Below are 19052 nucleotides of genomic sequence, written 5' to 3'. Positions count from 1 at the left end.
TTATGTTTGTGAGTAATTGTTTTATATATTTGGGGGCTCCCGTATTTGGCGCATAGACATTTATAATTGTTAATTCTTGTTGATGGATAGACCCTGTAATTATTATATAATGCCCTTCTTCATCTCTTGTTACAGCCTTTAAAGTCTAGTTTGTCTGATATAGGTATGGGTATTCCAGCTTTCTTTTGACTTCCAGTAGCATGATAGATAGTTCTCCATCCCCTCACTTTCAATCCTAAGGTGTCCTCCGGTCTAAAATGAGTCTCTTGTAGACAGCAAACAGATGGGTCTTGTTTTTTTATCCATTCTGATACCCTATGTCTTTTGGTTGGCTCATTTAGTCCATTTACATTCAGTGTTATTATGGAAAGATATGGGTTTAGAGTCATTGTGATGTCCGTAGGTTTCATGCTTGTAGCAATGTCTCTGGTACTTTGTCTCACAGGATCCCCCTGAGGATCTCTTGTAGGGCTGGTTTAGTGGTGACGAATTCCTTCAGTTTTTGTTTGGGAAGACCTTTAGCTCTCCTTCTATTCTAAATGACAGACTTGCTGGATAAAGGATTCTCGGCTGCATATTTTTCTGTTCATCACATTGAAGATTTCCTGCCATTCCTCTCTGGCCTGCCAAGTTTCAGTAGATAGGTCTGTCACTAGTTTTATCGGTCTCCCTTTATACGTTAGAGCGTGTTTATCCCTAGCTGCTTTCAAAATTTTCTCTTTATCCTTGTATCTTGCCAGTTTCACTATGATATGCCATGCAGAAGATGGATTCAAGTTACATCTGAAGGGAGTTCTCTGTGCCTCTTGGATTTCAATGCCTTTTTCCTTCCCCAGATCAGGGAAGTTCTCATTTATGATTTGTTCAAGTACACCTTCAGCCCCTTTCTCTCTCTCTTCCTCTTTTGGAATTCCTATTATACGGATATTGTTCCATTTCATTGCATCACTTAGTTCTCTAATTCTCCCCTCAAACTCCTGGATTTTTTTTATCTTTTTCTCAGCTTCCTCTTTTTCCATAATTTTATCTTCTAATTCACCTATTCTCTCCTCTGCCACTTCAATCTGAGCTGTAGTTGCCTCCATTTTTATTTTGCACCTCATTTATAGCATTTTTTTTTTAGCTCTCATGACTATTTCTTAGTCCCTTGATCTCTGTAGCAATAGATTCTTTGCTGTCCTCTATACTTTTCTCAAGCCCAGCTATTAATTTTATGACTATTATTGTAAATTCATGTTCTGTTATATTGCTTAAATCGTTTTTGATCAATTCGTTAGATGTCTCTACTTCCTGGAGTTTTTTTGAGGAGAGTTCTTCTATTTTGTCATTTTGGATAGTCCCTGGGGTGGCGCAGAACTGCAGGGCACTTCCCCTGTGCTGTCTGGAGTAACTTGTGTTGGTGGGTGGGGCCGCAGTCCGACCTGATGTCTGTCCCCAGCCCACCGCTGGGGCCACAGTCAGACTGGTGTGTACCTTATCTTCCCCTCTCCCAGGGGCAGGACTCACTGTGGAGTGGTATGGCCCCTGTCTGGGCTACTTGCACACTGCCAGGCTTGTGGTGCTGCTTTGATGGGAACTGGCCTATTAGCCAGGGTGGATCGGCAAGGTGCACAGGGGCGGGAGGGGCAGGCTTAGGTCACTTTGCCCACGGTGGTCCCCTGTAGGAGGGGCCCTGAAGCACCGGGAGGGAGGCAGGCTGGCTGACCCGTCGGAGGGATGGATCCACAGGAGCCCAGTGTTGGGTGTTTGTGTGGTGCAAGCACGTTCGGTGACGGTAACTGGTTCCTTCTGGGGTTTTGGCTGGGGTATGGGAGAGGGAGATGGCGCTTCCCAGCGCCTTTGTTCCCTGCCAAACTGAGCTCTATCTTCTGGAGCTCAACACCTCTCCCTCCCGCTCTCTGAGCAAGGCTGTTGACTTATAATATTCCAGATGTTAAGTCCCGCTGGCTGTCAGAACTCACCCAGTCCGGCCCCTCTGCTTTTGCAAGCCAGACTCGGGGTTCCATCTTGCCTGGCGGGCTGCCCTTCCACCGCCCAGGCTCCCTCCCGCCAGTCCGTGTAGCATGCACCACCTCTCCGCCCTTCCTACCGTCTTCCATGGGCCTCTTGTCTATGCTTGGCTCCTGAGAGTCCATTCTACTAGTCTTCCAGCGGTTTTCTGGGTTATTTAGGCAGATGTAGGTGGAATCTAAGCCTTGAATATTACTATTCTTTCTGACGTCTACATTTTTCATTTATTGAACATCAATTATTGCAAGATATTCTATGATAATAGGGTTATGTCAAATAGATCATAGGGCAAATTATTTTTTTAAAAATAGTACTTATTAAAAATAATAAAATATTAATGGGAATTCTGCAATTAGAAGCTCCAGTCAAGAAAACAAGGTATTGACTTCCAATTGCTTTCATAATTACTTAGCTGGAATGTCTACCAAAAAAAATCCCAAATTAAAAAAAAATGTTAGTATCAAATTTTTTTCATTTCCAAGAGAAGCTTTCTTTCCTTACTTGGGAAGTGTGCAGATAGGTGGTTTGGATCGAATGATTTCCTTGTTGACAAGCTCCTTCTCCAAGTCACCTCCAGCTAAACACCAAAGGTAATATACTTCTTCAATAGATCTTTCTGCCAGGTAATCACTGTTTACATCTATTAATGGAAAATGGAAAAGAATCATAGCTCTCACACTTTCTGTTTTTATTAAAAGGCAATAGGCAATAATAGCTGACATTCTCAACAAATACTAATTGAAGAACACAGTATGAGTCGCTTTAGAAGATTCATACTATACAATGCACAAAGGATGAAATGAGGATATACACATTGAATGTACATTCAGTTACTCTGAGAAGAAGAGTGGAATTTTTACCTTCTATATCAGAGATATATGGGATATATATTCCATACATGTATCAGATATATCGGGTTCTGTGGGAAAGGGATACAGGCCAAAAATGGCAACTTGTGTGGGTAACTAACACAAACTATCCCATCCTTCGTATCTTGAGGCAATAGCTGCCTCTTCTGAAGAGCTTTTCTTGATGTCTCAAGCAGGATATGATTCCACTGTACTATGTTCATACTGACCCTTATTAATAATAGTAAATAAATGTTTATCTGCCTCTCCATTTGGTATGAATGTTATATGGGGGTGGGGTGCCTGAGTGGCTCAGTCAGTTAAGTGTCCGACCTCAGCTCAGGTCATGATCTCATGGTTCATGAATTTGAGCCCTGCATTGGGCTCTCTGCTGTCAACATGGAGCCTGCTTCAGATTCTCTGTCCCCCTCTTTCTCTGCCCCTGCTCCACTCATTTTCTCTCTCTCTGAAAATAAATAAATAAACTTAAAAAAAATGCTACGTGAATAGCAGTTATATAACTATAATATACACATATATAATTATATATATATTTGATAAACATAAAACTGAAAATATAGTAAGGATACTTCCTTTAAAAATAAGGCTTATATTATTTTCTGTCTTATCTATCATTACCTTTACACAGCTGGCTGATATCCTCAGGCAGAGTTAAATCAGCACATCTTAGAGAAGATGAAAACAGACTGGCAGGTTTGGTAAAGGGAGTATATAACGGTGACACTTCACTGAATACCTTGTCCTGCATTAATTCATCTGCAGTTGGCCTTGAGAAAAATTTAAAACACAGAGTATGAATGAAGTCATTAAAAATCTGCTAGAATAATGGCACACATTCAAGAGGATGTTTTAAAAAGTTAAAGGAATAGTTAAAAGTCTTAAATACATCATAAGTAAAGAAAATAATAATAAAACTCTCCTTAGCAGAATCTTGATGTATACTTTTATATAAAAAGTGACTATAAGTAAATGCTGAATTTTCCCCCATATTGTGCTTTTTGTACCTTATGATCTATCAAAGATTATATATAAGCTTCTCCATTTTTTAACTTTTATCTTGACTATTATGTGCTTCCTTTACTGAATATCTTAATTAAAATTCTAAACTAATAATCATCTAAACTAATAATTTTTCTCCTTTTATTAATATACATTAGAGCCATAGCTAATAGTTATGATACTAATATCAATTTTGTATTCCTATATGTATGCAAATATTCTTATTTAATCCATTAGTATAATAACTAATAAAAAACCACAACTACTTGTACATCAGGGCATTTGGGTGGCTCAGTCGGTTGAATGTTCGACTCTTGATTTTGGCTCAGGTCATGATTTCACACTCATGAGATCGACTCCTGCATCAGGCTCTGTGTTGGGTGTGGAGCCTGCCTAAGATTTGTTCTACCTCTCTCCCTCTCTCTCTCTCCCTCCCCATTCTCTCTCTCTTAAAAAAAAAAAAAAAAAAAAAAAGAAAAGAAAAGAAAAGAAAAGAAAAGGAAAGGAAAGAAAAAACCCACAACTATTTATATATTCAAGATCTCAGTATAATCTCAAAGTCTTAATAATAATATCAACCTCTTGGAAGGGTGGAAGGTGAGACACTTCTTCAAAAGATCTATCACATTTTCAGGAAGGTCCTGGTAAATAAAAAGAGAAAAGAATTATTTAAAATGACCCATTTAAAAAATACATTTTACTCAAATGTTTACTATTCTAGAGCACTTTGAGTTTTTCTAAAGATTCTTTATTTGGACTTTATACTAATTTACATTAGATTGTCACTCTATAAAAAAGCAAATTATCTGAAAAGAAATACATATAGCTTTAAAATAGTTTGCTGTTAGATCCCAAGTATACAGAATACATCAATTTTCAATAACAGATTAATGCCAAACCTTTATAATGTCCAGACAACCATGTTCTTCAGCCAGAACTATTATAGTGTCATCTACGCAATCTATAACACAAAAAAACTGTATGAATTAATGCTGCTTTTCTTATCTATCAGATTAAATGGGAACTGAACTCTGATATTTTTTTAAAAAATGTGTTATGCAGCTTTGGAACTTGGAATATTAAGAAGCTTGTGACTTTGTCCTTACATGTTTCCTTACAGGTTTTGATAAAAATACTTTAAACACTAAATATTAACTGAATTACAGATACTGAAAGATAGTAGCTTAAAAAGTGAAATAAAGCAGTGATTCAAAATGAAGATTCTCATGTTCTCTCTCTCTTGCTCTCTTCTTCCTGTACATGTAATATATACATACACACACACACACACACACACACACACACACACACACACACACTACTCTTTTGTATATATACAATTTGGAGAATGTACACACATCTCTAAGGATTTATAGTACAAATTTTTACAATCCCTATCAAAATACCTACAGCATTTTTCACAGAACTAGAACAAATAATCCTAAAATCTGTATGGAGCTACAAAAGACCCTGAATAGTCAAAACAATCTGAAAAAAGAAGAACAAACCTAGGGGGTGTCATAATCCTAGATTTCAAGATTTCATTTTTTTTTGTAGTAACAAAGCTGTAGTAATCAAAACAATATGATACTGGCACAAAAGCAGACACATATCAGTGAAAAAGAATAGAGAGCCCAGAAATAAACTCATGCTTACATGGCCCATTAGTCTTTGACAAAGGAGGCAAGAATATGAAATGGGAAAAAATGTTGGGAAAACTGAACAGCTAAATGCAAAAGAATGAAACGGGACCACTTTCTCACACCATATAGAAAAATAAACTAAAACCAGATTAATGACCTAAATGTGAGACCTGAAACCATAAAAATTATAGAAGAGAAGATAGGCAGGAATTTGTGTGATATCGGCTGAAGCACATCTTTCTAGATATGTCTCCTGAGGCAAGGGAAACAAAAGCCAAAATAAACTATTGGGACACTACATTAAAATAAAAAGCTCTGCACAGTGAAGGAAGTAATTAACAAAAATAAAAGACAATCTATTGAATGGGTGAAGATTTTTGCAAATGATCTATCTGATAAAGGGTTAGTATCCAAAACATATAAAGAACTTACACAAATCTTGGATCACTATATTGTACACCTGAAACTAATATACCCTGTATGTTAACTATCCTGGAATTTAAGTAAAATAAAATAATTAAAAAAAGAACTTATACAATTCAACACCAAAAAAAAAAAAATCCAATTAGAAAACTGGGGAGAAGACATGAACAGACATTTCTTCAAGAAGACACACAGATGGCCAATGGAGACACAAGAAAAATGCTCAATATCACTGTTATCAGGGAAATACAAAGCAAAACCACAATGAGGTATTACTGCATACCAGTCAGAATGGCTAAAATCAAAATCAGAAGAAACAACAAGTGTTGGCAAAGATGTGGAAAAAAGGAACTCTTGTGCACTGTTGGTGCAATGCAAACTGGTACAGCCACTGTGGAAAACAGCATGAAGGTTTCTCAGAAAATTAAAAATAAAAGTACCATATGATTTAGTAATCCCAGTATTGGGTATTTACCCAAAGAATATGAAAACACTAATTCAAAAAAATATATGCATCCCTATCTTATTGCGGTATTATTTATAAGAGCCAGATTATGGATGCAGCCCAAGTGTCCATCAATAAATGAATGGATAACAAAGATGTGGTGTATATATACACAATGTAATATCAGCCATAAAAAAGAATGGAATCTTGCCATTTGCCACAATGTGGATGGATCTAGAGAATACAATGCTATGTGAAACAAGTCAGAGAAAGACAAATACCATGATTTCACTCATATGTAGAATTTAAGAAACCAAACAAATGAAGAAAAAAAAGAGACAAGTAAAACAAAACAAAACAGACTCTTAGTATAGAGAACAGACTGATGGTTCCCAGAGGGGAATTAATGCTGCTTTTCTTATCTATCAGATTAACTGGGAACTGAACTCTGATAATTACCAGAGGGGAGGTAGGTGGGAGGACAGATGAAAACAGAGGAAAAGGATTAAGAGTATATTTATCATGATGAGCACTGAGTAATATACAGAATTGCTTAATCACTATATTGTATACCTGAAACAGTTTAACACTGTATGTTAACTACACTGGACTTAGCAAAAAAAAAAATAGAGTTCAGGGCACCTGAGTGGCTCAGTCACTTAAGTGCCCGGCTCTTGATTTCACTCAGGTCATGATCTCACAGTTCAGTTTGTGGGATCCAGCCCTGCATCAGACTCCATGCTGTCAGGGTGGAGTCTGCTTGGGATTCTCTCTCTTCCTCTCTCTCTGCCCCTCCCCCATTTGCATGTGTGCTCCCGCTCTCTCTCAAAATACAAATAAACATTAAATATATATTAAAAAATAATAAAGTATAAGTTTAGTTTGTAGACCATATTAAGAAATCTCTAAGACTCTTTAATAGTCTTATTATCAATTGTTTAAATTAAATGTTGTAAATATGGTAAAATTTAATGCAGTTATATTTATAATTCATTATTATTCAATATTTATTAACACTTTTCTATATATATATTCTTACTTACAAACCCTATTAACCTGGACAGCAATCTGTCACTCTTTCATATAAAGTGCTCTATCACTGTTTTTCTCTCCTTTATTACCACACATGCTTAATTTATTCCACTCTAAAATAGATTACATAAATTTTTGTAAACTTGAATTAAAACATTAGGATCTAATATACATGTAAAATAAATGAGCTTGTTAAAAGAAAAAATAAACATTCTTCCCAGTCATTATTCACACATGATTCATCAAACAGAAAGCTCAAAATTTAAGATATATTATCAGAAGGTAAACTGCTACAGAGAAGTATAACTTTATATTCTCATTTTTTGATTTCACAACTTAGTTTACTTGGCTAGATCACGAAGCTAAGATAATATCTATCTACATTATAATTCCGTAATGAATAAGGAAAACACTAAAATATTTCAGAAAGCACTTCTTAAGTTTGTACTGTTAATGCTTACCACTGATCATTAGAAAATTTAAAAAGTCAGGATATTTCAGTGTATTCACTATTTTAGAACACATTATTGTGTATGCTTACTAAAAGTCACAAAAGATAATATTTATATTTGAAAAATAATCCATTGTGAGACACTTACCTAATGTAAGCAAAAATTTTAGTCTTTCAGAAATATCCAAGCTTTGAAATAATTTTCTTCCCTAAATAAAATAGGAAAAGAAATTTGAAGAAATTTGTGTTAACATTTACATCATTCTTCAGGAAGGTATTTTTTTTTTTTTCCCCAGAGCTGAAAATGATTTTCTCAGGTACCTCTTTTTCTCTTCAGAGGTTTTGACTTTTAGATTTTAGAGTTAGCTCCATTAAAGAAGAATCATTGGTTTAACATTTAAACATTTCACATATCTAAGGATCAATTACATTCTTATTTGGTCTCAAGCATTCCTCATTTTAGAGACCTACATATACCTGGTTGTCTAGAGAGATTCCAGGACACAGGGAGTCTTATTTGATTCCAAATGGCCCCTTGGAAAGAGTCATATTATCCTTACATTTGAGACCAAAATGGCCCCTTGGAAAGAGTCATATTATCCTTACATTTACCTAACTAATTCTTACTTATATATCGTATGAAATCCAGGTAATCTGTTGTCTCCATTAAGAAACATTCCATGATATTCCTTCCTCCCACAATGAATTAGACAACCATCCTTTGTGCTCCCATAGCACCTGGTACATTTATTTTAAGACACATACATTGTATTTTAGTTGTTTTCTTATTAGTCAGCTTCTGGGCGGGGGGCGGGGGGGGGGTAGGGGAGGTTGGGGGTTGCTGCTTGACATAGTCTGAAATCACTTAAAACTTCAACAATTATGTGTTGAGCATTCGTGTGCCAAATTGGACTTTCAACCACAAGTTATATAACTTGGGCAAATTACTCAACCACTTGAAGTTTTACTTTTCTCATTTATAAAACTGGAATATTAACTGTATATGATACACAGGTTGCAATGAGGATTATACAATGTATGAAAAAGTGCTTGGCATTTATTGCACACAGAAATGCCTTCATAAATGTTGGTAATTATGTTTCCTTTATCATAAACAAATTAAACTTATAGGATTCTTTAAGTAGACTTAGAGGGAAAGGCTTACAGGGTGCCTGGGTAGCTCAGTTGGTTGAACATCCGACTATTGATTTCAGCTCAGGTCATGATCTCACAGTCATGAGATTGAACCCCACATTGGGCTCAGCGCTGAGTGAGGAGCCTGCTTGGGATTCTCTCTCTCCTCTCTCTCTGCCCTTTCCCTGCTTGTGCACTCTCTCTCTCTCTCAAAATAAACAACTAAACATTTTAAAAAAGGAAGAAAAGGCTTAAGAATATACCTTGGTCTTTACGTGGAGAAAAAAAAAAACTTCTTTTTTAAGAAAGAGAGAGCAAAAACTTTCTTAAACATTTATGAAATTAGAACTACAGGTGGAGAGATCATTGAAAGAAAAAGTTGCCATTCCTGTCTCAATTTCTTACACTACTATCTTATTAATCTTCTAGATATGCAGGTTTGACTTTATCAATATCTTATTTAAAAACTTTAAATGGTCCTCCATACCATATATAACTAAATATAAACTTCTCAATTCAGCAATCAAAGTCTTCTAGGATATGGCTCCAATATATCTTTTCAATCTAAGTGCTTACTATTTATCTACGTATGATGAACACACACACACACACACACATACACACACACACATACACACACACACACACGCACACACACGAAGCAGTTCAATTTGATTACTTGCAATACAGTGAGCACACTCTGCCTGTTCAGGCATACAGACTTTGACTCATGTTATTTCCCTACCAGTAGTTTTTTTTCTTCATGGCTATCAAATTTTTGTATATATCCTTTATTTCATTCCCACTCCTGAATGTTAATTTTGTGAATTAAAGAATTCAAAATTCAAATTACTTCTCTCAGCACTTTGATGGCATTATGCCACTGCTTTCTTACTTCCAAGCTACTAAGAAGTTTAATGCCAATCTCATTCTTGGTAGGTAGTATGTCTTTTCTCTCCGACACATTTGAAGATTTTCTCATTAACAGTGATAAAGACATCAGAGCTTAGTGAAGGAAGCTTGGTGTGTTAGTTAAGAGTACAGCTTTGCATATAGTTGATGGGTACAAATTTGCTCAAGTGCTTACTATTGTGTAACTAGGACAGGTTGCTTAATTTCTTTGTACCTCAATTTCCTGATCTGTAAACTAAAGATAATAATTAAATTTTGTAAGACTGGTGTGAGTATTGACTAAAATAATAGATGTAAAGAGATTAGAAAAGTACCTTATTTTGAAAAGTTCTCCATAAATGTTACTCATTATTTCATTATTGGTTATTCTAAAAGTAGAGTATATGATTTCAAGGTATTTGTTGTTGTTTTTTTTGTTGTTGTATGTTGTGATTTTTTTTTCCCTGCAAGGTAATTAGTGGGTTCTTTGAAACCAAGGGCTTTAGTCTTGGTTTCTTATTAGAACATCTGGATCTATCTTCCCTGTCTTTTAAAATTTCTACTGGGCGCCTGGGTGGCTCAGTCGATTAAGTGGCCGACTTCGGCTCAGGTCATGATCTCACGGTCCATGGGTTTGAGCCCAGTGTCGGGCTCTGTGCTGACAGCTCAGAGCCTGGGGCCTGTTTCAGATTCTGTGTCTCCGTCTCTCTGACCCTCCCCCGTTCATGATCTGTCTCTGTCTCAAAAATAAATAAACATTTAAAAAAAATTTAAATTTCTTTCATATTTTCAACTTCCTTCTTTCTTTGTGACATATTCTGGGAGAATTACTCAGCTTCATCTTCTATGTTCAGTGTGTCTAGTTTCTTATGATCCATCTCTTTAGTTCTTTATTTCAATAGTTACATTTTGGGGCGCCTGGGTGGCGCAGTCGGTTAAGCGTCCGACTTCAGCCAGGTCACGATCTCGCGGTCCATGAGTTCGAGCCCCGCGTCAGGCTCTGGGCTGATGGCTCGGAGCCTGGAGCCTGTTTCCGATTCTGTGTCTCCCTCTCTCTCTGCCCCTCCCCTGTTCATGCTCTGTCTCTCTCTGTCCCAAAAATAAATAAAAAACGTTGAAAAAAAAATTAAAAAAAAAAAAATAGTTACATTTTTTTTCCTTAAAACCCTTAACTGGTTCTTGTTCTTTTCAGCAAATGTTCTTGACTCAGAGTTTCTATAATTGTTTCACAAATGGCATTGTTTTCTTTATCTCCTAAAAAACGTGTACATTTATTTTAAAGTCCTTTCAATGGTGTAAATTCTTCTTGTTTCTTTTTATTGTAGATGTATGTATTTATTGCATGTATCATATTGTAGATGTATTGTTTTAGGTGTTTGGTATTTCTTAGAAATGTTCTCACCTCTTAATACAAATTTTCCTATACATCTTTTGGACTATGAAAACTTCTGGGTGGCACAGTGGCTGTATTGCCTTTCTGGTGATATGGTAAAAGCTTCCTAGCAAAACGGCTTTGGTATAGCCTCTCATCTATTTCCTAGGATTTTTAGCATACCAAAAGTTCCATTTTTAGTTGTTAGTATGCTATTAATTTATATCTTAATATTTTATATCAATTCTAAAGTTTTGGTGAAGTAGGAAGATTTAAGCTTATATTCAGTATGCCATTCTAAAACTAGACTGTGTAAACGTTAAGTATCACTTAAAATGTCATGAAGTCCCTATTATGAAATGAATATTTCCTTTCTTGGAATTCACATAGCTTTTCTGAGTTTATCTTCTAAGTTTATGGATTTGAATTAAATTATAAGCTTCTTGACAATGTGTCTTAAACACAGTTTATCTCTTGCTGCATTTGTCATGATGTTGTACACACAGTACATACTCATCTACATTTGTTGAACTGAATTACTCATAGGACATATACCCTGATCATTAATACAGAGTTTAGATATAGGTTACATAATAAAAAGGAAAAGTTGTACATTTGAAATTTACACTTCCATATACTTCACATTCACATTTCAGTAAGATTTTTCATTTAGGCTATGACTTTTTAAAAAGTTTTTTAATGTTTATTTATTTTTGAGAGAGAGACGGAGTGTGAGTGGGTAAGGGGCAGAGAGAGGGAGACACAGAATCCAAAGCAGGCTCCAGGCTCTGAGCTGTCAGCACAGAGCCTGATGTGGGGCTCAAACTCACGAACCATGAGATCATGACCTGAGCCGAAGTCGGATGCTTAACCAACTGAGCCACCCAGGTGCCCCTAGGCTATGATTTTAAACAACAATGAGATTTATCATTATTTCATACCAATGAAAAGTAAAATGGTCTAGACAGAGAATAGCAAAGAATCAGAAAATCTGGTATTTTCCCTTAGAAAAAGCTGTGCCAACAGGTAAACTACCATGTTATTATGAATATTATGATTTTAATCATAAAATATTTTTCTTAATCATAAAATATTATAATATCATAATAAAAGATAACATCCAGGGACCATTTGCTATATAACATACTATACTAAGTACTTTATATATATATATATATATATAATTTCATTTTTCCAACAATTATACAGTATAGATGAAAAATTTCTGCTTCTAAAGATCTCATTGTCCAAGTAAAGTAGGCACATGTGACACATGTCATAATAGAAGAGCAAAGAAGATAAGGACCTAATGCTGGCAGTTATTTGGAACTAGGATTGACAGATTGTTAGTTGTTTCTCCAAAATTATTTTCATCTTGGCCATGACAGGCTGTTTCTTGTCCCTCTAAATTCATTCTCATCTTCTTCCTCAATATTTATGTGTCCAGCTAAAGACTACATTTCTTAGTCTCCCTTGTACCTATAACGTAGCCACTTAAGTAAACTGTCACCAATGAAAAGTAGAGTTGATATCTGCACTTTTAGATCATTGTTTTTAAAAATTATTTTTCATGTTTATTTATTTATTTTGAGAGAAAGCACATGAGGAGGAGAGGGGCAGAGAGAGGGGAAGAGGGAGAATCCCAAGCAGGCTCAGCACTGTCAGTGCGGAGCCCAATGCAGGGCTTGATTTCATGAACCATGAGATCACGACCTGAGCCAAAATCAAAAGCTGGATTCTCAATTGACTGAGACACCCAGGTACCCAGATCATCTTCTTAAAGACAGTACCATGAACTCACTCCTCTCCTTCCCTATGGTTAAACATGGTGATAAAGAAATCGGCTTTGGAAACCAGACATTTGAGATTGACAGAGCCAAATTCTGGATTTCTGCATGATGTGGAGTGTTACAAGAGGCAGAAAAACACCTATGTTCTCTAAGCTACTATATTTTTAAGTTCTTTCTTTTTAATATCAGCTTAGTCTTTGCCCTAATAAATAAAGAGGGTATCTAGGAAAGGTCTCATAAAACATAAGTCCACTACAAAGTGAGTCTTCTAGAAAATATAAGAGAACAGGAGACAAGAAGGTATTTAGGGAAGAAAGAATACCACAGAATGGAGAGAGAGCATGCAAAGAGTATAAGCAGCTTTAGAGTAAACATTTCTGGAACTGTTTAATTTTTTACACTTAGTATGGTGTAAGTTTTTCATATTTAGCAAAAGTACAAAACAAACACTTCTAAAGATACCAAAATATATGCAAATAAATTGTCAAACAGGATTTTTTTAACAAGTCAAATAGATTTATGTGTTTTTCCCTCATACCTAGTCAATCCAGAAAGCAAAAATGTATCATGGTTAAGTAGCTTTCCTATCCAAAAAACTTATTCTAATAAGCATACAATTTCTTTTTAGTTTAATATTTCTTTATACATACCACAGAAAGCTCAAATAAAATTATTCCAAGAGACCACACATCTGATTTGGGGCCAGAAGGCAATGGTTTTTCACTTGGCATATGATCAGTGCTTTTGACAATTCCTTGTGCAATTACCTCGGGTGCCAAGTATGATGGATACCTAAAATGATACATTAAATAAATGAACAATTACTACAAACTACAAAGGGGTAAAAGTAATATTACATTTTTACAATCAGTATGGTAAGATCTAAGTAAAAGTCCAGGGAAAATAAATTAACAAACTTTGCAAGGAAGAATTCTAAACTAACCGTCATAATACAGGTCTTCATGTCTAGAATCAAGAGAAAATATGTATGAGTCTCAAATAATTTTAAAGCTACTATGTCTCTCTGAAGCTGTAGTTCTTCTCTTTGTTTTCTTCTCTTTCTGACACATGCCTTCTTCCAGCATTCTGTTTCCAGGTGTTTTTCCTTTCCTTCTTACTACCTGTCTTCTCCCTATACCTATTATTTAAAGTACATTTTATCTTTGAAAATAGTATGTATTCTTTTAAGTAGTCGGAATGTCAAAATCTTTAAAAATACATACATTGAAAAGTAAGACTCTCTGTACTCCAGGCACCCATACATATTTATATAGAGATAAACTTGACCATCCATCACCAATGTTCCTTGGGGCAGCATACTATACACACTACTCTGCACACCTTTGTTTTTCCACTTAGAGTTCATTTTAGAGATCATTCTATAAAAATAAGTGTAGATTTGCCTCATTCTCTTTGAAAACTGAAAAATTTCATTGTATTGATGCACTTAATTTATTTGACCAAACTGTGAAGGACATTTTGGAAGTTTCATTCCTACACAGATAATCAATTGAGATCTACTCTATTTATTGATACCCTATTTCCCCCCAAGTAGTCCATAGTACCAGTTTCTACCACAAATAAAATCTCTACATATATGTTGGTATGCATCTTGGCTCCCTATTTTGTTCCATTGGTAAGCTTGCCTAACACTGTACCATTGTACTATTTTAACTCTATAACATTACATAAATAATTGCCAATATTGCTAAATTAAATCCTCTCAAAACACACACATCTTTTAATTTCTCTGCAGGAGTGTCTAGGTACTTTTATTTAATTTTATATTTAATATTTACATTATTTATATCATAGTTTTAGACTATTAATTTAACAATTAAATAATATTGTTATAATATAGTTATTATTTATATTATTAATTTAATATTTAATAAATATAATTGTGTATAGCATATAATTTAATTAATAATATATAATAATGTTCTTATTTATATTAACTTATAATATATAAATGTATATTATATAAATAATATATATTATATTCTTATTATAATTATTTTTAATTTTTATATATTTATATATTTTTAATAATGACCCATATAATTTATATTATTAACTTAATTAATAATTAAATATTATCATAATAATATATTAATATTATTAACTTAATATTTATATCATATATAAATAATTATATATATAGTTTTACATATATATAAAACTATCTTGTCAAGGTTTCTCTCTAAAACACACACACACACACACACACACACACACACACAGCTGGAATTTTCATTGAAATTGGATCAAATGTAGAACAGGGTGGGAAGAATTGGCATCTTTCTGATACTGACCCTAACACTCTATGAACACGATATCTCTATATTTACTTTGGCCTTTTGTAATGCCTTTTAAAAAGGATTTATGTTTCTTTCACAGAGATATTAAACATACCTGATTAGTTTCTTATCAGGTATTGTATATATTTTGCTGATTTGTAAGTAATTTCTTTGTATTAATTTTATATCTACAACCTCACTAAACCCTCATCTTTTATGGGAGAATTCTTTTGAGTAGTCTTGTAGATAATCAAATCAGTTGTGCTTACCTGATTTGTTTAAAGTAACAGTTTTGTTTCCTCCTTTCTATCATTATAGCTCTTAGCACAAAAATTTCTATTGGTGTTAACCATGAATAAATTTTGAAAAGTTTTGAATACCTCTTCTGTATTTATTACAAACAAAACATATGATTCTTTTCATTTATATGCTAATGAGTTTAAATACATTGATTCCCTGATGTTTAACCAACCTTGCATTCCTAGAACTTTTGTTTCTAGTAATTTCACTGAGAAATAATAATTTTACCTTCTTTCCATTGTTGATATTTATCTGATTTCTTTTCCTTGTGCAACTACATTCATTAGTACCAGGAATACATTGTCAAATGACAGTGGTGTTAATAAATATTTTGTTTAAAACCTGAAAACTTTGGGTTGAGATCAGTCTCTCTTTCTAATAACAGGCAGATATAGATAAATGGATGATTTTCACTACATTAAGGAAGTATTCACATAGTTCTTTTTTATTAAGAAAAAAATTTAATGAAAATGTTGTGATGTTAAATCTATCAGATGTTTGTAAGAATCCGGAGAAATGACTGAATTTTACTTCTGATATATTATTACTGATATATACTCTATTAAATTATGTTTATAGATTTCCTAAGCCATCTGAATATTTAGGGAGGGAGGGGGAGAGAGAGAGAGAGAGAGAGAGAGAGAGAGAGAGAGAGAAAGAATCCCAAGCAGACTCTGCACTGTCAATGCAGAGCCCAATGTGGGCTCAAACCCACAAACCATGAGATCATGACCTGAGCTAAAATTAAGAATCAGACACTTGACCAACTGAGCCACCCAGATGCCCCAAGTACAGGAAAAGTTTTAGCAGGAAATTCAACAGCAAATATAAAGGAATTGGTAAGAAAATCATATTATTGTGTAAAATATCTTCCTATCAGACTAAAATACCTACCTTCTGTCTTCTAAACTCAAAAATGTAAGCCATTTTATTTAATAAAAAAGACAAAGCCTTAGAACTCCAGGGTGGCTCAGTTGGTTGAGTGGTTGAGCATCGAACTTTGCTCAAGTCATGATCTCGTGTTCCTGAGTTTGAGCCCCATATCCGCTCTCTGTGGTCAGCACAGAGCCCACTTCAGTTTCTCTGTCTCTCCCGCTTGTGCTTTCTCTCTCTCACAAAAATAAAACATTTAAAAACAGACAAAGCCTTTATAAACAGTATACTCTATAAAATGTGTCAAACTTCTAACTTTAATTTTCTAATGAATTCATTTTATGAATAATTCCATAAAACCTTAAGTTGATTTGCTGAGATGGAAATTATTTCTTCTCTCAGTGAATCCCCATGATATTTTATCTGTATCTTTATGGTTCTCTAATGACTATAAGATACTTATTTTACTTGTTTCATATGTATGTAATGGACTATACACAATATGTAATACTACCCATTTTTATGTTTTGTTTTTTTCTATGTTTATAATACTTAGTAAACAAAAATTTACCCTCCTTCAAAAAAACCACAATTTGAGGGCATCTGTGTATCATATTCACTTTTATAAATCCTCTGCAACTACCAACACATTTTAAATGTAAGATATGCTCAGTTAATTTGTGCTAAAAAAATAACATTTCCTTTAAAAAATGTCCATTAAGAATACCTTACAGACAAGTTTTTAAAAGTTTATTTTGAGAGTGGGAGTGAGGATGGGTGTGTGTGAACAGGGGAGGGGCAGAGAGAAAGCAAGAGAGAGAATCCCAAGCAGACTCTGCAGTGACAGTACAGAGCCCGAGGTGGAGCTTGATCTCACAAACCATGAGATCATGACCTCAGCCAAAATCAAGAGTTGGACACCTAACTGACTGAAGCACCCAGATGCCCCTTTACAGGTGATTTAAAAAGCAGACAGTACATAAGTTTCAGATATATTGAGAAGTACTAAATTTAAATCTTACTGCCTATAAACAAAAGAAACAAAAACAGGGTCTTCTGGGTGGCTCAGTTGGTTAAGTGTCTGACTTCAGCTCAGGTCATCATCTTGTGGTCTATGAGTTCAAGCCCCATGTTGGGCTCTGCTGACAGCTCAGAGCTTGGAACCTGCTTCAGATTCTGTGTCTCCCTCTCTCTGTCCCTCCCCAGCCCCTCCATCTCTCTCTCTCAAAAGAAAAAAATATTTTTTTTTAAAAGAAACACAAACAGCTTTAGAAATGAAAATGAGTAGAATTCTGCCCTACTTATTGGATAGGTGCATACCCTTTCTTCATTTATCATCAGACTTAGTCATGAGCACAATTATCTGGCCTTTTCAATTCTAGGATATTAGATTATTATGGCACCCTGCAATAATGACTACAATAAAAATGTATAAGTATATGGAACATCTATGTAATATATGCAATGTAGACACTCAAATATTAGTTCCATTTCTCTTCCTGTGTTAGTCTATAGCCACCTCCTCACACTATGATGGCCAGTACTTAACAGACATGTAAAATATAAGTCAATTAAATCAGAGAATATACCTTAAATTCAAATGGGTAAATTAGGTTTTTAAATTTCCATTTTAATACAATGATGATGACGATGATGCTACTAATATCCACCTTTAATTTGCTCATATATTTCTCTCATGTACAAATTTCTATTATGTTATTTTACCCTAATGTGATCATATTGCTCTTCTAAATGACATCTCTGGAAACAATTGCAGCCTAGTGGAAGAAGTATGTCTTTGGTATTATTATAATACCTGTATTCCAGTTTCAGTTCTACACAGAACTGTGGTTTCTTAATCTGAAAATAGGAATAATAATGTCTACCTCACCAAACTGTTATAAATATTAGTGAGTACCTAAAGATGTTTTTATAAAAATGGAAAATATGATGCAATACAACACTGTATTTCTAATCATCATCACCATAATACATCTGGAAGGCAAACTGTTTATTTTTAATCCTGATTTCCAGCATATCTTATCCAAAAATAATGCTGTGGGTAGTTAAAAATCAAGCAATGCTATGGGTAAATCATTATACCTAAAACTTCCAACCGGTAATCTCTAGAAGCATAGAGGTGATGCTTGCTCCAAAAATTTGAATTTCCCTTCAAATCAAGAAATAAACTAATTAATAAAAATAATAAACCCTAGGATTGGTTTTAAATGTAGACACTCTTCTTTTAACAAGTGTCTCTTCTTTAGCATAGCATTTCAACACTCAAAGAAAATTAACAGAACTCTGCCTTAAGTATGACTAGTGAGGTAAACAAAAGTGGCTTTCATCATCTGTTTGATGTTTTAACAAGGTATTAAGCTACTGGCCAACTGAAATGAATGTCCAATTTCTAACTCTTTACAATATTCTGAAACAGATGTTAACATTTTACTTTGTTGTTCCTCAATATTTGTCTTTTGAATCAACGGCAAGCTTCTTCTGGTGTAAATATTTTCTTTC

At 34.4% G+C, this 19052-nt stretch overlaps 1 protein-coding gene across 4 annotated transcripts in view; it reads right to left on the bottom strand.

Annotated features, from left to right (window-relative positions):
• The window catches only part of TBCK (TBC1 domain containing kinase), a 225574-nt gene that overhangs the window by 137274 nt on the left and 69248 nt on the right, over nt 1-19052 (bottom strand). For 3 of the 4 annotated variants that reach the window (XM_019416577.2, XM_019416570.2, XM_019416616.2), the window contains 6 exons: nt 13710-13851; nt 8021-8081; nt 4778-4839; nt 4458-4519; nt 3498-3646; nt 2512-2650 (listed from right to left, as the gene is read on the bottom strand). In XM_019416577.2, the coding sequence (XP_019272122.2) occupies nt 2512-2650; nt 3498-3646; nt 4458-4519; nt 4778-4839; nt 8021-8081; nt 13710-13851 (615 nt within the window). Of the gene's footprint in view, nt 1-2511; nt 2651-3497; nt 3647-4457; nt 4520-4777; nt 4840-8020; nt 8082-13709; nt 13852-16553; nt 17721-19052 lie in introns of those variants that run through there. The other variant, XM_019416630.2, reaches the window with a different exon arrangement.

This window comes from Panthera pardus, unplaced genomic scaffold (assembly GCF_024362965.1).
Source record: "Panthera pardus isolate Hobbes unplaced genomic scaffold, ASM2436296v1 HiC_scaffold_13, whole genome shotgun sequence".
In the NCBI taxonomy this organism is placed as follows: domain Eukaryota; kingdom Metazoa; phylum Chordata; class Mammalia; order Carnivora; family Felidae; genus Panthera; species Panthera pardus.
This window is presented reverse-complemented; position numbering and strand designations above follow the sequence as displayed.